This window comes from Bison bison, unplaced genomic scaffold (genome assembly GCF_000754665.1).
Source record: "Bison bison bison isolate TAMUID 2011002044 unplaced genomic scaffold, Bison_UMD1.0 scf7180017864471, whole genome shotgun sequence".
Classification (NCBI taxonomy): Eukaryota; Metazoa; Chordata; class Mammalia; order Artiodactyla; family Bovidae; genus Bison; species Bison bison.
In genome coordinates, this window is record NW_011495032.1 from 40,588,488 (window position 1) to 40,610,859 (window position 22,372).

Consider the following 22,372-nt stretch of genomic DNA (forward strand, 5'->3'; position numbering starts at 1 on the left):
ATAAGGGAGGAGCCAGAATATTCAGAATCTTTTTTTTTTGTGGGGGGCGCGCTGGAGGAAAAAAAACCCTGTGTTTAAGCAGAAAAAGATAACTGTTAATTACAAAGAACAGATATGTCAAGTTAATGACTTTAGTGCTTAAAGGGACAATGCAAGAATCTGGGGTCATTAAAATTCTTCCTTAGATAGGTATCTTAACTATCTAGGAACTCTTGTATCCAAAGCAGAGAATGCATCATTGTGGTTATTTTTTTCCCTTCCTCCCCGCCTCAGGTACACTGTTGGTGGGCGACTGCAGAGACCAGTGCCTCGATCCTGTAGTACCAGAATGGCAGGCATCATTTTTTTCTTTACAACTGTAGTTCTAAAAGAACATCTGCAGAACCAGGCCCAGGGTGACCATTCACACTAGGTACTCAATAAGTGATGTCTTCTCCCCTGGACCCTATCTTATGCCTGGATAAAAGAGATAAAAGGCCTTTATCTCTAAGACCCTTAGCAGATTATTAATTAAGCCTCTACTGTCTGAGAGTAACCATCTTGTCGAAGTCTGGATGCCAGTTTCTTTTGTAGAATCAGAGAGAAAGAAGCAATGAGGAACTAAAATCCAAAGGCAGAAAAGAGAGGGAGAGGCAGCAGGGAAATAAAGTGAAAGGGTCTTCAGTTTGTGTGCAACTCAGTCGTGTCCAACTCTTTGCAACTCCATAGACTGCAGCACGCCAGGCTTCCCTGTCCATCACCAACTAACTAGTCTGGCGTCTTCTCTGTCAGTGGGTTTTCCAAATAAAGTCGTATTCCCTGCCTCAACACTTCATCTCTCGGATTCATTGGCCTGTTGTGCAGCGAGCAGAGGGAGCTTGGACTCTGTAACACTATCTCCCTTAGACTGTGAAAGGGTCTTCAGTCTTGCAAAACATCTACTAGGGGAATGGCCAGTCTTTGGAAGGGGGGTGTTAATCTCTTCTTTTGTTGCAGCTATTCACAGGTGGGCAGGGTCAGATTATCTCTCTAGGAGTTGAACAAAGGCCCTTTAGTTTACAAACAGGCAGAAGGGCAGGGTCTTCTGAGGCAGGCCATTATGTATGATTGTAATAACAAAAGCAACAAAAAAGCAAGTCAAAGAAATAGTTTCAACATGGAGTCAGAGTTGGCTTCTTTGCCTCAACACTAGTAAAAGACCAAATAATTGCAGTCTTGCCAATTTTACCAGTGCTGGGATAGAGGAGTGCTCACTTGCATCCATGGAATCCCAGAGAAAGGAGCATGGGGAGGGAGTGAGGGGATATTTCAGGAAAGACTCCTGAGGGGGAATTCCCCAGTGGCCCAGTGGTTAAGACTGCACTGGGGTGGGAGGATCGCCAGGTTCCATATGTTTTTTGTTGTTCACTCATTAAGTTGTGTCTGACAAAACGTGCCTATTCACCATTTCCATGGAGGTAAAATATATTTCTCCCACACCACTGATTTTGGACTTGGTCTTGTGACTGACTTTTACCAATGGAATGTTAGCAGACATGATACAAAAGAGGTCTTAAATGTGCTATAATGGTTAACTTGGACTCTAGCCACAACTTTCACTATGCGAACATTCCGGGTAGTCAGTTGCTAGGCTAAGGAGAGTCAAAGACACATAGAGGCGACCTGGACCCACTCACAGCTGGAAGTCAGCCCAGCCCAGTAGTTGTTCAGTCGCTCAGTCCTGTCCAACTCTTTGCGACCCCATGGACTGCAGCACTCCAGGCTTCCCTGTCCTTCACCATCTTCCTGAGTTTGCTCAAACTCAAGTCCATTGAGTTGGTGATGCCATCCAACCATCTCATCCTCTGTCACCCCCTTCTCCACCTGCCCTCAATCTTTCCCAGCATCAGGGTCTTTTCCAATGAGTCAGCTCTTCGTATCAGGTGGTCAAAGTGTTGTAGCCACGCATTCCGGGAAACAAACTCACTCAGAAGGGCAATGCAGATGGTGGAGTGCAGTTTATTACACCAGTGGGTACAAGGCAGTCCCCTCTTAGCCAAGGACCCCAACTAGTTTTTGTGAAAACCTTATATACCCTAAGTGTATAAGGTTCCCTGAAACTAGTCTGAACAAAGGAAAAAGAAAGATACAATCAAAGTTAACACATGATCAAGATACAATCAAAGTTAACCCGTGATCATATTCCTTAAGCCTGGGTAGTTAACAGTGGACAATTATCAATACGCCTGTGGTCATACCCCAGTAAGCATAATAGAATGTATGATTCTATTCAGTTACACAGATAGTAGGGTATTCTTTTAGACTGTGGAGAGCCCTGGGGCTCTTCCTTCCAGAGGCCTGGTTTTCCAGTTGGTATGTCGTTACCACAGATACATAGATACCATAGATACTGGGCATACAGCTCAAAGTCCACAGTCCGGCCCAAGATGGAGTCCTGCTTTCAAGATAGAGCCTGTTCTGTTTCCTCCTTCAAAAGTATTGGAGCTTCAGCTTTAGCATCAGTCCTGCTGAAATCGTTTACTTCAGACTGGGACTTGAACCTACATGGCTGGGCTCTAACCCGGCCAAAACCCACAGTACCTGGTTTCAGAACCTAATGAAGGTCAGGTTCTTAATGTCTCATCACAGAAAGAATTCAGTGAGAGACAAAGTGATAGGTAAGAAGTGGATTTATTCAGACTTAGAGAGAAGGACACTCCAGAGTGTGAGCCATTGCAGAGGGCGAGTGTGGGGGCCCCGAAATGTGGCCTGGTTAGTTTATATGGGCTGGGTAATTTCATAGGCCGATAAATGGGAAGATTATTCCAACTGTTTTTGGGAAGGTGTGGAGATTTCCAAGAATTGGGCCCCTACCCACTTTCTGGTCTTTCGATGGTGCCTTGGAGCTGTCATGGTGCCTCATTTAGCTTGTTAAGGATCAAGATCTAGTGTAAGTTGACTTGTCTGCCATCTTGGACCCATTTTATTCTTTTATTTTTTTAATATTTATTTATTTATTTGGCCGTGCTGAGCTTTAGTTGCAGCACGTGGGATTCTTCATCTTTGATGTGGCATGTGAACTCTCAGTTGTGGCATGTGGGATCTAGTTCCCAGAGCAGGGATCGAACCCAGGCCCCCTTCACTGGGAGCTAGGAGCACAGACGCATAGCCACTGGACCATCAGGAAACTCCTGACGGATTTGATTCTAGTTGGTTTATGCTGTATCCTTGGGCTATGTCATTCTTTTAAAAGTTGTGCCCTGCCCCCTCCTTCCTGTTTCACTTCCAATGAATATTCAGGGTTGATTCCCTTTAGGATTCACTGGTTTGATCTCCTTGCTGTCCCAGGGACTCTCAAAAGTCTTCTCCAACACCACAGTTCAAAAGCATCCATTTCTTCTTCATGGTGTAACTCTCACATTCGAACATGACTACCAGAAAAACCATAGCTTTGACTATATGGACGTTTATTGGCAAAGTGATGTCTCTGCTTTTTGATATGTCTTGGTTTGTCATAGCTTTTCTTCCAAGGAGCAAGCTTCTTTTAATTTCATGGCTGCAGTCATCGTCTGAAGTGATTTTGGAAACTAAGAAAATAAAGTCACTATTTCCACTTTTTGCCCATCTATTTGACCTGAAGTGATGGGACCAGATGCCATGATCTTAGTTTTTTGAATGTTGAGTTTTAAGCCAATTTTTTCACTCTCCTCTTTAACCTTCACCAATAGGTTCTTTAGTTCCTCTTCACTTTATGCCATTAAAGTGGTATCATCTGCATATCTGAGGTTGTTGATATTTCTCCCAGCAATCTTGATTCCAGCTTATGAGTCATTAAGCCTAGCACTTTATATGATGTACTCTGCATATAAGTTAAATAAGCAGGGTGATAATATACAGCCTTGACATACTCCTTCCCTAGTTTTGAACCAGTCTGTTGTTCCATGTCCAGTTCTAACTATTGCTTCTTGACCTGCATACAGGTTTCCTAGCAGGCAGGTAATGTGGTCTGGTATTCCTATCTCTTTAAGAATATTCCACATTTATTGTGATCCACACAGTCAAAGTCTTTAGCATAGTCAGTGAAGCAGAAGTAGATGAGATGTTTTTTTGGAATTCTGTTGCCTTTTCTATGATCCAGCATATGTTGGCAATTTGATCTCTGATTCCTCTGTCTTTTCTAAATCCAGCTTGTACATTTGGAAGTTTTCAGTTCACATACTGCTAAAGCCTAGCTTGATGGATTTTAAGCATCATCTTGCTAGCATGTGAAATGAGCGAAATTGTACTATAATTTGAACATTCTTTGGCATTGCCTTTCTTTGGGATTGGAATGAAAACTGACCTTTTTCATTCCTGTGGCCACTTCTGAGTTTTCCAAATTTGATAGCACATTGAGTACAGCACTTTCACAGTACTTAGCACCTTCATAAAGAAATAGGAATAGATAGCTAGTTGGAAGCTGCTGTGTAGCACAGGAGCTCAGCTGGGTGGTCTGTGATGACCTAGAGGGGTGGGTGGAGGGAGGGAGGCTCAAGAAGGAGGGGATGTATGTATACATGTATACATACAGTTGATTCACTTTGTAGTACAGCAGAAACACAACACTGTAAAGTGATTATACTCCAATTAAAGAAGAAGAAATAGGGAGTAGAAAGAATGGCAGATTCAACATCCCAGGAGCAAGGGTGTATCCCAGCTTTGCCACTGAGGGGCTGTGAGACCTGGGCCCAGCTCTTTTCCTATAATGGGTTTAATGGGTCTAATCCTACTGCTCTTTCCTACCTCCTGTGACTTACACATTGTGATGTTGTTAGTGACTCTACTAGATGAGTCTCCAAGAGTCAGACATGACTGAGCCACTGAACAATTCTTAGATGAAAGAGAACTGGAATCAGGTGTGAGAAACATGCTCACCAGCCCAAACTCAAAGATGGACTTGGAAACACAAGTTGCAGCGGGAAGCAAGGCTTTAATGACAGTCTTGCAGATGTCTGGTGGGCCGGCACACCCAGAGCTGTTACATGTGTCCTTAACACGCAGGTCCCTCCCCTCGTTCCTCACTGACTGACTACTGTGGGGTGAACAAGGTTTGTTCCCACCCTCTTTATGGGCTGGCCCTTCCCTGACATCATCTTTCCTCCTTTCCTGCGGACCTATTCCTGTTCTGATGTTTTGAATTTACCAATAGCATGAACCCGTGTGAAAATCCTAGGCATCCACCCTCCATTTGTTTGTCTGGACTTTCCAGTTTTATAACCCTTATGAAAGTGAAGCTGTTAGTCACTCAGCTGTGTCCCATTCTTTGTGACACCATGGAATGTAGCCCACCAGGCGCCTCTGTCCATGGAAGTCTCCAGGCAAGAATACTGGAGTGGGTTGCCATGCCCTTCTACAGGGGATCTTCCTGACCCAAGGACTGAACCTGAGTCTCGAGCATTGCAGGCAGATTCTTTATCGACTGAGCCACCAAGGACGCATTTGTAATCCTTACAGCTATCCGCTATTACATCATCAAAGCTGGCCGTTCTTGAAAATGGACCACTGTAACTTTTAAGCCTTCCTCAGCAGGCAACCCACTCCAGTATTCTTGCCTGGAAAATCCCATGGACGGAGGAGCATAGTAGGGTACAGTCCATGGGGTCGCAAAGAGTCGGACATGACTGAGCGACTTCACTTCAGTGATCAATGCAAAGAAATAGAGGAAAACAACAGAATGGGAAAGACTAGAGATCTCTTCAAGAAAATTAGAGATACCAAGGGAACATTTCATGCAAAGATGGGCTCAATAAAGGGCAGAAATGGTATGGACCTAACAGGAGCAGAAGATATTAAGAAGAGGTGGCAAGAACACACAGAAGAACTGTACAAAAAAGAGCTTCATGACCCAGATAATCATGATGGTGTGCTCACTCACCTCGAGCCAGACATCCTGGAATGTGAAGTCAAGTGGGCCTTAGAAAGCATCACTACAAACAAAGCTAGTGGAGGTGATAGAATTCCAGTTGAGCTCTTTCAAATCCTGAAAGATGATGCTGTGAAAGTGCTGCACTCAATATGCCAGCAAATTTGGAACACTCAGCCATGGCCACAGGACTGGAAAAGGTCCGATTTCATTCCAATCCCAAAGAAAGGCAATGCCAAAGAATGCTCAAACTACCGCACAATTGCACTCATCTCACATGCTAGTAAAGTAATGCTCAAAATTCTCCAAGCCAGGCTTCAGCAATATGTGAACCGTGAACTTCCTGATGTTCAAGCTGGTTTTAGAAAAGGCAGAGGAACCAGAGATCAAATTGCCAACATCCACTGGATCATGGAAAAAGCAAGAGAGTTCCAGAAAAACATCTATTTCTGCTTTATTGACTATGCCAAAGCCTTTGACTGTGTGGACCACAATAAACTGTAGAAAATTCTGAAAGAGATGGGAATACCAGACCACCTGACCTGCCTCTTGAGAAACCTATATGCAGATCAGGAGGCAACAGTTAGAACAGGCCATGGAACAACAGACTGGTTCCAAATAGGAAAAGGAGTACATCAAGGCTGTATATGGTCACCCTGCTTATTTAACTTCTATGCAGAGTACATCATGAGAAACACTGGACTGGAAGAAGCACAAGCTGGAATCAAGATTGCCGGGAGAAATATCAATAACCTCAGATATGCAGATGACACCACCCTATGGCAAAAAGTGAAGAGGAACTAAAAAGCCTCTTGATGAAAGTGAAAGAAGAGAGTGAAAAAGTTGGCTTAAAGTTCAACATTCAGAAAACTAAGATCATGGCATCTTGTCCCATCACTTCATGGGAAATAGATAGGGAAACAGTGGAAACATTGTCAGACTATTTTGGGGGGCTCCAAAATTACTGCAGATGGTGATCGCAGCCATCAAATTAAAAGACGCTTACTCCTTGGAAGAAAAGTTATGACCAACCTGGATAGCATATTGAAAAGCAGAGACATTACTTTGCCAACAAAGGTCTGTCTAGTCAAGGCTATGGTTTTTCTAGTGGTCATGTATGGATGTGAGAGTTGGACTGTGAAGAAAGCTGAGCGCCGAAGAATTGATGCTTTTGAACTGTGGTGTTGGAGAAGACTCTTGAGAGTCCCTTGGACTGCAAGGAGAGTCGGACACGACTGAGCGACTGAACCGAACTGAACTTTTATTTCTTACATCAGGTTAGATTAGAGCTTCTTCTTCCTACAAGGAAATGTTGCTATGTGAGGAAGAGCCACAGAATCAGCCTGACATCCACCTGGGGCACCACAGTGGTTAGCCAGGGCAAAATGTTTTTCAATCTCTCCTGACTATCAGAATCCCCTGAGGAGCTTATGAATATAATATATAGATTCCCTTGGCTCTGAATCAGAATCTTTAGGGAATATAGTAATGAATGCCTGAAGGCAAATCCAATTATCAGCCACCGTTGGTGCCAGATAGAGCTGTTGTTCTGTCACTAAGTTGTGTCTGACTTTTTATGACCCCATGGACTGCAGCACGCCAGGCTTCCCTGTCCTTCATTATTTCCTGGAGTTTGCTCGAACTCATGTCCATTGAGTCGGTGATGCCATCCAACCATCTCATCCTCTGTCTCGTCTGCTTCTTCTCTTGCCTCCAATCTTTCTCAGCATCAGAATCTTTTTCCAGTGAGTCAGCTCTTTGCATCAGGTGGCCAAAGTATTGAAGCTTCAGCATCAGTCCTTCCAATGAAGGAATATTCAGGGTTGATTCCTAGGGGCTTATGTAACATGAAGGCTCTCTGTCAGGAGTCAGTGATGAGGAACAAAGGAGTTAGGACCATAATTTCTTCCTCTTGCATTGTTTCAAAGACCGTAGTAATTGAATTCTTTAGCCTTCTTTCTGATTTGTAACTATAAGGAGAAGGATGTTGAAGGGGTAAACACCAGATACAGGATGTATTTAGCATAGAGTCAAAGGAAAGTAGGTGTGAAATGTAGCTCCTGCAGAGTTAGGGGCAGAAAAGCAAAGATAGATACAGACATGCAGAGTTAGGAGCAGTTAAAGTAAAAAAGACTAGGAATGTTCAGGCCTGCTCACTGTTCTCTTTATATTCTTTGTTATCAGGAAAGGGAAAGAAAAGAGCCTCATTCCTCTTCTTTTTTCCTTTTCACTGCAACGCTTCCTTTGTCATTGAGCAAAAAAAAAAAAACAGAGAGAGAAAGAGAACTGCCCTCTGTATCTGCACTTGGCTATCGAATAGGTGACTGCTTCTCAAATTTTTGGTGCAAACAAAACATGTGTTGTGTGCGTGCTAAGTCGCTTCAGTTGTGTCTGACTTCATGACCCCATGGACTGTAGCCTGCCAGGCTCCTCTGTCCGTGGGAATTCTCCAGGCAAGAATACTGGAGTGGTTTGCCATTCCCGTCTCCAGGGTATCTTCCCGACCCAGGAACTGAACCCATATCTCTTATGTCTCCTGAATTAGCAGGGGGACTCTTTACCCCTAGTACTACCTGTTGTTGCTGTTGTTCAATCACTTAGTCATGTCCGACTCTGGGACTCCATGGACTGTAGCACACCAGGCTTCCTTATTCTTCATCATCTCCAGGAACTTGCTCAAGCTAATGTCCATTGAGTCAGCGATGCCATCCAACCATATCATCATCTGCCGTCCCCTTCTCCTGCCTTCAATCTTTCCCAGCATCAGGGTCTTTTTCAATGAGTTGGCTCTTTGCATCTAGTGGCCAAAGTATTGGAGCTTCAGCATCAATCATTCCAATGAGGGTTAATTTCCTTTAGGGTTGACTGGTTTGATCTCCTTGCAGTCCAAGGGACTCTTAAGAGTCTTCCCCAACACCATAGTTCAAAAGTATCAATTCTTCGATGCTCAGCTTTCTTTATGGTTCAACTCTCACGTCCATACATGACTACTGGTAAAACCATAGCTTTGACCTCAGAAGCCCATAAATCATGTGGAGATCTTGTTAAAATGCAGATTCTGCTTTAGTAGGGGGTTGGGGGCCTGAGAGTCCACATTTCTAATGTGTTCCATGTTGTGCTGGGCTGTGGGTGGGAGGCCCACACTCTTAGTGGTGAGGTCATGGGCCTCTCAACCTTAATAGGTCCACCATTTAATTCCTAATTCCTCCACCTATCCAAAGCCCAGTCTGAATGAGGATTCTTGCAACTTCCTCCATCCTTTCTCCATTAGGGATGCAAAATGCACAGGAGGGGCTGGAGGAAGGGACATGAGAAGGAGCTTAGCTTTGTGAGTACTGTCCAACAGAAATACAGTGTGAGCCACATGAGTAATTCAAAATTTTTCATTACGCACATTTAAAAAGTGAAAGGAGGGATTTCCCAGGCAGTCCAGTGATTAAGAGTCCAAGCTTCCAGTATAGGGATACATGGGGCTCAGGTTCAATCCCTGGTTAGGGACCTGAGATCCCATATACTGTGCAGTGTGGCCAAAAAATAAAAAGTAAAAAGAAACAGATTCATTTAATTTTAGTAATATATTTGTTTAACCCAGCATATCTAAAAATATTATTTCAACACTTAATCAGTATAAAAATTATTAATGGGAATTTTTTCCATGCTAAGTCTTTGATTTTTGTGTGTGTGGGGGTGGTGGTCTGTGCAAAGCACGCAGTATCTTACTTCCTATGTCACTTCCCCTGTAGTGGAAACACAGGGTCCCAACCACTGGATCACCACGGAATTCCCTCATGCTAAGTCTCTGATGTCCAGTATGCCGTGTACACTTACAGCATATCTGGATTTGAAATTTTCATCAAAAATATGGAATCTTTAGTTTTTATAAAATGTACAGTTGAAAAAGTGAATTCACATATCAAGTTTGTTCCAAACATATTTGAGTGTTTTCCAATAACTGAAAACATTTAAAATACAATTAAATTAATAGTAAATTTGTTAGTTGCACTGCTGCTGCTGCTGCTGCTGCTGCTGCTGCTGAGTCCCTTCAGTCATGTCCGACTCTGTGCGACCCAATGGACTGCAGCCCACCGGCTCCTCCGTCCATGGGATTTTCCAGGCAAGAGTACTGGAGTGGAGTGCCATTGCTAGCCGTATTGAAATATTTAGTAGCCAAATGTAGCTGGTGGCCACATTGGACAGCACAGACCTAGAGCAATTACGATGTGGTCATCAGTTGGGAGAATATTCTTTGGGTCGAGGTCTATGCTGTGATTCTTCTCAGACCCCAAGGCTTCAGATGCATGGCCTGCACTCAGTACTTATTACTGGAAAATAATGTATTCCCCACCTTGTATTCCTCTAAGACACGAACAGTTTCCAAACGCGACCACTAGGGGGCAGGATCTGACTATCATTGGCAAGGAAAGCCGGCCCGCCCCAACAACGTTTTTCTAGGTGCAAGATGGTTATAATGCAGCGTTTTTCATACTGCGGGTAGTACCCATTAGTAACATCAATTAAATGGATAATGCCAACATTAAAAAAAAAGGACTAGAAAAAAATGAGAATATAGGCATTGTTATTGTTTTGTGGAACTTTGATTCAGTCTTTTGTACGTATTGTATATGGGTCTTCATGTAAAATGTCTTTCTTACTGTGAGTCAAGGTCAAACAAGCCTTAAAATCACTCTAATTTCCCTTATCTACAGATAACATCCTTATAGACATGGGTGTGTTGTGAGTGTGTGTCTGTGTATGCAGTGGCAGGCATGCTGTTACTATTCTCTAAGTGACAAGCTATGTAAAGGTGGTGGAGGCTACTCAGAACTGAAAGGGCTTGGGGTATTCCAGAAACTTCCAGGAGAGCTGTGTGCCTGAAGAGCAGGGAGCACTGGGCATGGCCTAAGAGGAGGCTGACTGAGGTCATGAGCAAGGCCTGGTCTGCAGAACCTCCGGGGCCTTGTTAAGGATTTGGAGTTTCACTATATAGGGAAGCCACTGACCGGTTTTGAGTAGGGGAAGGACATGATCTGTGCTATATTTTAAGAAAATCCCCTGGTTCTGAGCAGAGGATGGGATGAGTGGTCAGTTCAGAGCTGTCTCAGTCAGTAGATGAAAGGTAGGCCTTCACCTCTACAGGGTCAGTACACCCCACCTACAGTCACCTGCCCGAAATCCATGTGTCTTCTCTGGCCTCGTTTGGCTAGCTCCCTTCCATCTGCCCCCCACACCCATCTCCACCCTCCTCCCCACTGGGCTCAGGGCTGGCCTGGGTGGACATGGCAGGGAGCCCTTTGACCTCCAACCTCAGCTAGGTTTGGCCAGTGGAGAGCCCCACAGGAGAGGGGTGGCCAGGAGCCAGTGGAGCTGGGATATTTGTTCTTCTTCCCAAAGAGTCACCAAGGACTGGCTTATTCCACAACCAAAGGTCACAGCAGCAGTCAGGTGGCCCTGTCCCAGCAATTCTCTCCCTCCAAGTCCCATAACTGCTCCCTACCTCGCCTGTCAGGCCTACAGGCGGTGACAGCCCCACTGCCCCTAGCCCTGGAGAGCCGCGTGTCCCCTGCCCGTCGCCTGTAAAGTAGTCCTTCCATAAAGCTCTCCTCTGGTTACCAGTTTGAGGAAGTCATCTGTTTCCTGGCTGAATCTGACCTAACCACCCCCTACCTTACTCCCTACCCCAACTGGCAACATGGCATCAGTGGATAGAGCTTGGACTCTCTCTCTCTCTAAGTCACTTCAGTCGTGTCCGGCTCTGTGTGACCCCATAGACGGCAGCCCACCAGGCTCCCCCGTCCATGGGATTCTCCAGGCAAGAGTACTGGAGTAGGGTGCCATTGCCTTCTCCAAGTGCTTGGACTCTGGGGTCAATAAAACCAGGACCGGATCTGACTCTGTCACTTATGAGCTCTGTGATGAGGTACTCCACAGACTCTCTGAGCCAGGGCGTTCACCTTAATTGAGGATACGGCTAGGGTGATTAAATAATACATGTGAAGACTTGTATGTACATGTCTAGGGCTTAAAGGACAATCAAACTCGCTGGTTCTAGTCTTCCTTGCCCTGTACCCAAGGAAACACTTAGGCCTCTGTGATACTAGGTGCTAGGTGCTGGATGAGGGGCAGACCAGGAAGCACAGGGCATCATTTCTGCCCACAAGGAAGCCACGGTGGCACCCCGCACCACCACCCCTGAGCTGGACTCCCCATAGTTCAAAGTGGAAAGCAATAAGGCTTACATTTCAAACTATTCATTTCTTTTTGACTACCAGGTGGCAGGCAGTTTTCCAGAGTCTGGAGGAAGAGTAGTGACCAGGCACTGCAAAGAGTTATGGTGATCACAGGGGCTTCAAAGAGGATGTCGGACTTTCAAGGAACTGTTAGTCAAAGGTGGGGGCATCTCAGTCTCTCTGGGCTTAAACTCTCCTTCAGGAAGGGCCTCCTCCCTTCCTCCTCCTGGGAGAACCTGCAAAACTTCCCAGACCAAGAGAACCTGGCCCTTAATTGGTTGCAGTTATCCTGGAAAGCTTTAGATCATATCCAGTGTGCTGGGGCAGAAGGTGAGCCTTAAAGGATTTCTCCAGGTGGTGGGCAGGGGTAAGGGGGCAAAAGTATAGGAAAATGACTGCTGCAGGCTGCCTGAAAGCCAGGGACATGGAAGGGAGCGGCGTGAGCACAGAACACTGGAAAACTGGGTTGAGACTGTATTGCTAAACCAAGTCAAGTGAATGTAATGCTGTAGATACTGGCTTTGAGCAGGAGGCAGATCTGATTCAGACCTGGGCTTTCAAAGCCTATGTCTGATAACCTATGTAAAGTCGACAGGGGCGGGAGGTAACCACAACGGACCATGTGTTGGGACTCAGGGCCCAAATTCGGGTGATGACGGAGCACTCACAGGGACCAGACCTTGATGTTGCAAGAATGATACAAGGTGCAATAACTTCAACGAACGTTTAGTGAGTACCCACAACAAGCTTGGCACTACATCCTTTACTTGGGTGATTATGCTGCTGCTGCTGCTAAGTCACTTCAGTTGTGTCCAACTCTGTGCGACCCCATAGACAGCAGCCCACCAGGCAAGAACACTGGACTGGGTTGCCATTTCCTTCTCCAACGCATGAAAGTGAAAAGTGAAAGGGAAGTCGCTCAGTTGTGTCCGACTCTAGCGACCCCATGGACTGCAGCCTACCAGGCTCCTCCGTCCATGGGATTTTCTAGGCAAAAGTACTGGAGTGGGGTGCCATTGCCTTCTCCGAGGGTAATTATAGTTAATCATTAATAAATACTTGGTGCAAACTATCTGTTCTTTTTACAGAGGAGACTGAGCCCTTCCCATCCCCTCGCCCTGCCCCACCACACCTGGAGATGACCAGAAAGAGGATGGGCCTTTAGGTTTGGAACTAGAGGGGGAAGCTGGAGTGGACACTTCTCTTTGGGAGTGATGAGTGATAGCAAGTGATTGAAGTCAGGGGAAGCAGTAAATGTGAGGGATGACAGCAGAAGGGGAAGCTGTAGGGGGTGTGAGAAGGGAACCAGAGGACAAACACAACGTTGATAAAGGAACTGTACTCCAATTTAAAAAAAGAACAAGGCACAGTCATGACCACTGGAAATTTATTTCATTGCTTAAATACTGTTCCACACATCATGGGACACATGTTTTCGATCGGAAAGCAGAGCCTTGTTAGAATTCTTTTTTATTCATCATATTATTTATTTGGCTGTGCCGGGTCTTAGTTGTGGCGTGTGGAATCTATAGTTGAGACGTTCAAACTCTTAGTTGCAGCATGTGGGATCTAGTTCCCTGATCAGGCATCTCTGAACCTGGGCCCCTGCACTGGGAGTTCAGAGTCTTAGCCACTGGATCACTAGGGAAATCTTAGAATCCTTTTTTTTTTTGATAAATAAAATATGTTTTATTTCTTCACACACACACAAAAAGACCCAGAGGAAACCGTGACATGGAAGCTGAAGGCTCTGCTCAGAGGTTAAGTGACAAGGACAGAACAGTGACAAATTTGTTGGAGGTTCCTGTGGTCAGAGTCAAATTAGGATTGAATGATGAGGGTAGAGGCTCAGGAGAGGGACCTAGGAATTGATGGGAAGTGAAAATGAGGCAGCAAGGAGGACTACTTTCTTTGTTTTAATAAAATAATACTTTTTAATTAAAGTAGTAATTCCTTCTTATCATAGAAGTTTAGAAAATATTTTTAAAGTGTAAAAAAGAAAACAAGTGATACCCTATTAGTCAATCAATTAAAGATCATCATTATAGCATTTTGAATATTTTTCCATGCATTTTTGTTTATAGCCATCATATCAATTACATAAAATTTCTACAGTTTTGTATCTTGTTTCCCCTCCCCTCCATTTTAGATTAAAATGTAAAATTTATCCATAGTGCTAGTTTGGGTGTTTTGGCTGCAAGTATCAAAAAAAAAAAAATTAGAAGTGGCTTAGACAGTAACAACAATATTTATCTCACATAACAAGAAATTCAGGGGCTAATCCAGACAGGTTAATTCAGGGGCTCGGTACTATCTTCAAGGATGCTAGTTCCATCCACACTTTTGCTCTGCCATCTTTAGCTGTTGGAATTGCCTCTTGGGCCGCTCCCTCATAGACCTAAAATGGCTGCCATAGTTCCAGGCATCACAGGCAGGCAATAGCATCCCAGAAAAAGAAAAGAGCAGAGCCCTATTATATTCTGTTTTGACAACTATGAAAGGCCTATTTGGCTCAGATGATAAAGAACCTACCTGCAATGTGGGAGACCTGGGTTCGATCCCTGGGTCGGGAAGATCCCCTGGAAAAGGAATGGCAATCCACTTCAGTGTTCTTGCCTGAAAAATCCGAGGGACAGAGAAGCCTAGGGGACTACAGTCCATGGGATCGCAAAGAGTCAGACATGACTGAGCAACTAACACCTTCACTTTCCAGCCTATTTCCCTCCCCATCTCAGCCTGGAGCAAATCACCGTGTGACCTGGAGGGACTGACTTGGTATTTCGGTGCCCATGTTTTATCTATGCTAATGGGAATTATATCCATGTTTGATTCATAGGGTTGTCACGAGAACTGACAGTTAAACTCTGTAAAGCACTTACAATAGTGCCTGGCACATGATTTGTGCTATATAAATATTTGCTATTATTATCTAATGGCAAGAACTGTCTCATATTCCTGAGTCTAACCAATCACTTGGCAGGGCCACGAGAGCAGCAGTTGGCTTGGACCAGTTGGGAGGAGGGGCTCACATGGGAGCCCTAGCTGTTCACAGGCTCAACAGGGGTTAACAAGGAAAGCAGGGAGGGTTGGAGAATGGGTATCAATCAAGCAGCAGGATCAACGACACCGGTACTGTTTTTTAAAAACGATGTTTACTGACATGAACTCTGTTCTGTTTGTGTGTATTCTGTTCTTTAAAAAAAACTTTTATTTTGAAATTATTTCAGGCTTAGAAAATATTTGCAAAAAATACGAGGCGGTCCCATACACCTGCCACCTAGCTTCCCTAAATGTTCACTTCTTACTTTTAACTACAGTGTTAGAGTCAAAACCAGGAAATTAACATTGATACAAATCTAAAAACCTCTCTACAGTCATTATTCAAATTTTGGCAGTTGTCCCCCAGTGTTCTTTTTCTGGTCCAGGATCCAATCCAGGATCAATCATACCACGGGTTCTAACTATAAACACCATTTTAGGGACTTCTTTGGTGGTCCAGTGGCTAAGAATCCACCCTCCCAGTGCAGGGGACCGGGCTTCTATCCCTGGTCAGGGAACTAGATTCCACATGCCACAACTTAAAAAAAAAAAAGACCCTGCATGCCACAACTAAGACCTGGAACAGCCACATAAATAAATAAATAAATAAATAATAATAAAAGAAAAGTGATGACACGCACATCATCTTTAAACGAAATAGAATAAAAAATAAACATTTTAAAGCTGCACAGAGGTTCATAGAACCTCAACTCTTCCCTTACTGCCTGACTTCTTGGCTATTTACAGCCTCACCATTGTGTACATTGGGGGCAGATATTTTGCAGGTTGCTAAAAAGGAATTATTGAGTCAAAGGATGTATATTTTTTAAAACCTTGATGCATATTGGAATTGTTGTCTGGAAAATTGTACAAGTTGATACCCAATCTGTATGAATCATACAATTCATACCAATGTATGAATACTCAATGTATGAAGCTTTTGACAGAGTGGATCACAACAAACTGTGGAAAATTCTGAAAGAGGTAGGAATGCCAGACCACCTTACCTGCCTCCTGAGAAACCTGAATACAGGGCAAGAAGCAACAGTTAGACCCGGACATGGAACAACAGACTTGTTCCAAATGGGAAAGGAGTATGTTAAGGCTGTACATTGTCACCCTGCTTATTTAACTTCTGTGCAGAGTATATCATGCGAAATGCCACGCTGGATGAATCCCAAGCTGGAATCAAGATTGCCAGGAGAAATATCAACAACCTCAGATATGCAGATAATACCACTTTAATGGCATAAATTGAAGAGGAACTAGAGAGCCTCTTGATGAGGGAGAAAGAGGAGACTGAAAAAGCTGGTTTAAAACTCACCATTCAAAAAACTAAGATCATGACATCCAGTCACATCACTTCATGTCAAGTAAATGGGGGAAAAGTGGAAACAGTGACAGATTTTATTTTCTTGGGTTCCAAAATCACTGCTGATAGTGACTGCAGCCATGAAAGACGCTTACCCCTTGGAAAGAAAGCTATGACAAACCTAGACAGCATGATAAAAAGTATCACTTTGCCGGCAAAAGTTTATCTACTCAAAGCTGTGGTTTTTCCAGTAGTCATGTACAGATGGGAGACTTAGACCATAAAGATGGCTGAGTGCCAAGGAATTTATGCTTTTGAATTGTGGTGCTGGAGAAAACTCTTCATTTCTGGGACAGCAAGGAGATCAAACCAGTCCATCCGAAAGGAAATCAACCCTGAATATTCACTGGAAGGACTGATGCTGAAACTGATGCTCCAATACTTTGGCCACCTGATACGAAGAGCTGACTCACTGCAAAAGACCCCGATGCTGGGAAAGATTGAGGGCAGGAGGAGCAGGGCGTGACAGAGGATGAGATGGTTGGATGGCATCACCGACTCAATGGACTTGAGTTTGAGCAAACTCTGGGTGATTGTGAAGGACAGGGAAGCCTGGAGTGCTGCAGTCCATGGGTCGCAAAGAGTTGGACAGGACTGAGCGACTGAACAACTACTGGGCTGGGCTGACTTCCAGCTGTGAGTGGGTCCAGGTCGCCTCTATGTGTCTTTGACTCTCCTTAGTCCAGCATCTGACTACCCGGAATGTTCTCACGGTGAAAGTTGTGGCTAGAGTCTAAGTTAACCGTTACAGCATATTTAAGACCTCTTTTGTATCATGTCTGCTAACATTCCATTGGCAAAAGCAAGTCACAAGACCAAGTCCAACATCAGTGGTGTGGGAGAAGTATATTTCACCTCCATGGGAATGCTGTGTAGTCACACGGTGAAATGTATATTTTCAGGGAGAGATGAAGAATTGAGAACCAAAATGCAATCTATTAATACCACACACAAGGAGAGAGCCTTTCAGGAAACTAGGTTGTGTTAAGATAAAGGCAGAACATAAATTAGACATGGACCCAAGGTCAAGGCCAGATTTTGGTTTGTTTTTTTTTCTTTGGTTCCACTACATGGCTTGTAGGATCTTAACCAGGGATTGAACCCTGCTCTGTGCAGTAGAAGTTCAGAGTCCCAAACACTGGAAAGTGAAAGTTGCTCAGTCATGTCCAACTGTTTGCGACCCCAAGGACTATACTGTCCATGGAATTCTCCAGGCCTGAATACTGGAGTGGGTAGCCTTTCCCTTCTCCAGGGTATCTTCCCAACCCAGGGATCGAACTCAGGTCTCCTGCATTGCAGGCGGCTTCTTTACCAACTGAGCCACCAGGGAAGCCAACCACTAGACTGCTAGGGAATTCCCAAGGGAAGTTTTTAAAGCAAGGAGATACTTGAGTTTGCTTATAGAGTGAGAAAAAGTGGAGGCCAGGAGAAATACTGCTTGACGATATGAATAAGAAGAGCTAATAGCATTTCCTCTAAAAATTTCGTATGTAAGTCGCAAAATTTGTAGAAGGCTGGCTGGGCAGGGAAATTACTTCCTCTAAGAAGCATATTGGCTGAAAGCAAAGGAACTGGAGCTGGGCCTGAGGTTTTCAATAATAACTGTGGATAATGAGAGGAGATCTCAGCAAAATAAAAGCTCTGCCAAGCGCAGGCTGATCTTCATCTTAGCAGTGCCCCCCAAGCCAAATGTCTGCAAGCAGTGAGGTATTACCGGGTATAAAGTGCAGGACAGGGTGAATAATGAAGCATCGATCTGGCTAGGGCAAAAGATTCTCATGGGAGAGGTGTGTATGTGCTCAGTGGTGAGGTTGTGTCCAGCTGTTTGCAGCCCCATGGATTGTAGCTTGTCAGGCTCCTCTGTCCATGAAATACCGGAGTGGGTTCCCATTTTCTACTTCAAGGGATCTTGCTAACCCAGAGATTGAACCCATGTCTCTTTAGTCTCCTGCATTAGCAGGTGGATTCTTTACCACTAATGCCACCTGAGGTGAAACCAAAGCGGATTTGGAGTGAATATTGAACGTCTTCCAGAATAGTTCAAGAAGGGAAGGTAGTTTCCTGGCCCTGTGTGAATTCTCCAAAACACCCACTCTCACTGCTTATCCCCAGCTTTGTCCAGCTCCCTGCATTTCATAAAATGTATGTTGGATGATTAGCTACAATCTTGTAAATGTGTGTGTAGCATGAGATAGATTTAGCCTTCAATCATTTCTGTATCTGCAATCTCATGCTTGAGCCTGCATTTCCTGTTTCAGATGTCAGGGACTGTGTTTTGATTTCTCAATATCATGCCTGGCACAGCCATACCTGCAGAAAGGTGTGTTCACAGTGACTTTTGACCAGGCTCCATAATTCTTCACTTTGCATGTATAGACACGGACTTAGAGACACACAAGTTCCCTTGGCCCAGAAGGGCCTTCTACAAACTAGCTTGTTAGTGTTCTCAGCCCTGCCTCTTTTGCAGCGTACACAGGGGTTTAATTCATTTCGATCTGATTCTTGTTTATTGGGAGCCCTTTATGTGCCAGGCACTGAGAAGAAGCTGAATTATGGGTATGGAGACAGGAAGGGAGAAGGCTATAGTTCTGACCTTTAAGATAAGAGAAACTTAACTGTCTGGAGTTACAGAATGAAACCCAGGATTGGGTGTTGGGATTATAATTCAGTTTGGGGATAATTTAACATGTATCTTGGCTTTTTCTTCAGAGGTGGGTGAGGAGTGAGGCCTCCAATTCATTGTGCATAATGAGCCTATACCTGGATGCTCTCCACACTCGGAACTCAATCTTTAGATCCAGTGATCTACTCAGAGTACATCAGAGGGAAAGAGAAAATGTGTGGTTTGGGGGTCAGGTTATTCAGCCTCTCTCAAGCCAGAGCACAGGCAGAGGCAAAGAAACAGAAGAAAACAAGAGCCCTGCCTCCCCCACTCCCTCCCCAACCATCTTCCTGCAGGAGAGATCACTGCCTTCACTGTTTGCAGATTTCCTTCCCTCCCTCTGCAGGGCTAAGGCTAGGGTCGCAGCTGGAAGAAGTCCAGCCCCAGTTCCAGTTTGCCCAAATTTATAAAGATCACCATGCCAGTCTTTACCTTTTCTTCCAGCCCACTGATCGTAACCTCTGGAACTCATCTGGAAGGCAGTATGGTGGGGGTGGAGGGGTCAGTGATGTGGAAATCCCACCGGTTTGGGCTATTTGGGGTCCTATTCCTGTTTCTGCCATCATTTTTGTATAATCTTGGTGGAATCACTCCCTCTCAGCCTCTGGGATGTCTTATCATTCAGGGCATGGCTTACATTTCACTTGCTCAGGGAAGCCCTTCCACATCTAAATTGGCCCTCTCTGACCTCCATAAACCACAGTGTTATAATCACACAGCAGGTAGGTATGTATGTGTATATATACACACATGTGTATATGTATATGTGTGTATATATACACACATGTGTATATGTAAGTATAGTAAGTGCACAGATAATTGTTTGCTTATTTGGTTTGTTTCTCCGAGAGATTCTAGGCTCCAGGAATGCCGAGAATGTGTGTCTTTGACCCTTGCATCCTCAGATCCTGGCACGGAGCCTGGCACAAAGGAGGACACAGAAAATTCGTTTAGTTAATGAATAAATGAATGAACGGCAGCTGACCTACGTTATCCCCCAGGTTCCTTCCAGCTGAAAAAGTTTATGAGGCTAAGGTTTCCTGCCAAGAAGACGTCCCTAGGACCTCTCCCAGAGCTCCCTAATGGGGCAAGGTGGGGTGTAGGGCCGAGCCCCGGGCTCTGGCAGTTGTATACCGGGATTAGCGCAGGTCGGATGCTGGCTCCGGCGCGGCCCCGCCTTCCGGCCGGCCAGCCCGGGGCGGGGCCAGGCCGCCTCCAGCCGGGTGGCATTCGGGGAGTCGACAGTACCCAGGGTGGCGAGTGGGCGGGTTCGAACTCGAGTCAATGGCGGGGCGGGGCCAGAACGCCCCCAGTCTCCCCGCCGGCTGGTGCAGGGGGCGGGGCCCCAAGCCCTCAGGTTCCCCACGTGGGGGCCTGGGCCGAGCCGTCGCCTAGCAACGCCCCGCCCCGCCCCCTGGGCCGCGGGCGCCTGCCCCCAGCCATGGCCTGGCGAGGCTGGCCTGCGTCGTGGTTGTGGGTCGCCAGCTGCGGGCTGCTGCTCCTAGTCTTCGTCCTGCTCTTGAGCCCCCGCAGTTGCCGAGCGCGGCGGACCCTCCGCGGCCTGTTCATGGCGCGTAGCAAGAGGCTGCTCTTCCGAATCGGGTTCGTGCGGGGCTCCGGCGGGCTGCGGGGATCGGGAAAGCTGGCGTGCTGGAAAAGGGACTAGAGGAGGGGTGCTGGGGGAGGGCTTAGGGGTTCTGACAGGGCTAGGGCTGGGGGATCCAGGGCCGGAGCTAAGAACGATCAAAGAGGCAGGCTAGAGAAGCTACTGATTTGGCGAGGGGGCGGCGAGGGCTGACGAAGTGAAGAAACTGGGGGTGAGTGGAAAATTGGGTTGGGCTGGGGAAAGCAGTTTGCTGGGGGAAGCAAGCCGGGGTAGCCAGAGAAGGGGGCTTTGAGAGGACCTCTAGAGAAAAGAGCCAGATGAGGGGTTGGAGAAAAGGGAGCTGGAAAAAGAGAACAGGTGCAGGATCCCGGGCTCCCCCCACTCCCCAAGTTCCCTCCGGTGGGCAGGTGCTGGAGAGAAGGAATGTCAGATGACTGAGTCTCACCTGAAACCGCTAACTCTTTCCGTGTGTCCCTGGTCCTCTCCCCATCACTCAGCTTCCCACCACCCAATGCAAGCACTTCTGTCCCAAGCGGGATTCCCCACTCCCACTCTGTAGGTCAGTCTGTCCCTTTCCTTGACATCCCTGTCTCCCCCACCGCCCTTGTCATAAGCCCCAGCCTGTGAAATCCGACCCTAATCACTCAGCCTGACTTGTTGAAGGTTCACTGACCTCCAGTGACTTATTCCTTTCTGACCTCCACCCCTTACCCCAGTCTTCACTCTTCTCTTACCCCTACTTCTCCTGACAGGACGGAGTAAGATGGTAACCAGCCCTGTTCTGCCTTATAGGCAGTAAGAATCAGGGTAAGAGTCACAAGAGGAAGGCTTCCTAGGGTCTCCATCCCCTTCCCAGGACCAGCAGGGCCAGGGGGCAGGCCCTCAGACCACACTTGAAGGCCAGTGATGTTGGCCTAGGAACTGTGGGAGCCCTGGCCCAAGGCCAGGTTCAGGCGAGAGCTGAAGCTGGGGAATTTCCTGAGTTTCAGAGAAGAGGTTGTACAATTCACCCCTCCTCTCGTGATCACCCCAGATAGCCCAGAAACTTTATCCCTAGGATTATCCTCACTCAGTCTAAGACACAGAGATGTAAGGGCCCAGTGGGGGAAAAACTGAAAAAACAAGGGGTGAGGAGGAATCCTGTGTGTGTGCCTTATGGGGGCATTCACATCTCTAATAACCCACACAATGATCACATTCTCAATAATGCTCCAGCTAAGTCACCATTGCTCTGCAAACAGCATTAAAATAATAAGATTCACAAATATTTAAATATTTACATATGTGAGATTAAAAAAATATATTGCTCCTCACAAAATTTCTGAAAATTTTATAGCTCTATTTGGGGAAAGATTTTTAAATCTATTTCTAGCTTTCAGCATCAGTAACATTGAAGTCATATAAAAAGCCAGAGAAAGTGAAAAAGTCTCCACAAGTGACTGGAATCAGAAGTCCTGAGGTCAAAAATTTCCAAGATTGCCAACTCAGAATCCGGAAGGTTTGGGTATTCCTAGAACATGGGATCTGGGTGTTTCCAAATCCTCAAACCTGGAATTGTCCGAGAGCTTCTCAGGAATTCAGTAATCCATGAGCTTTCCTGTGGCTG

At 45.7% G+C, this 22,372-nt stretch overlaps 1 protein-coding gene across 2 annotated transcripts in view; it reads left to right on the forward strand.

The window, feature by feature from the left end:
* Nucleotides 1-22,372, forward strand: part of PNKD (paroxysmal nonkinesigenic dyskinesia) — a 74,029-nt gene that overhangs the window by 29,699 nt on the left and 21,958 nt on the right. The window contains exon 1 of one of the 2 annotated variants that reach the window (XM_010861180.1): nucleotides 20,576-20,762. The exons of the other annotated variant lie outside the window; for it this stretch is intronic. Within the exon in view, the coding sequence (XP_010859482.1) occupies nucleotides 20,602-20,762 (161 nt within the window). The 5' untranslated portion in view covers nucleotides 20,576-20,601. Of the gene's footprint in view, nucleotides 1-20,575; nucleotides 20,763-22,372 lie in introns of those variants that run through there. 2 annotated transcript variants of the gene reach the window in all.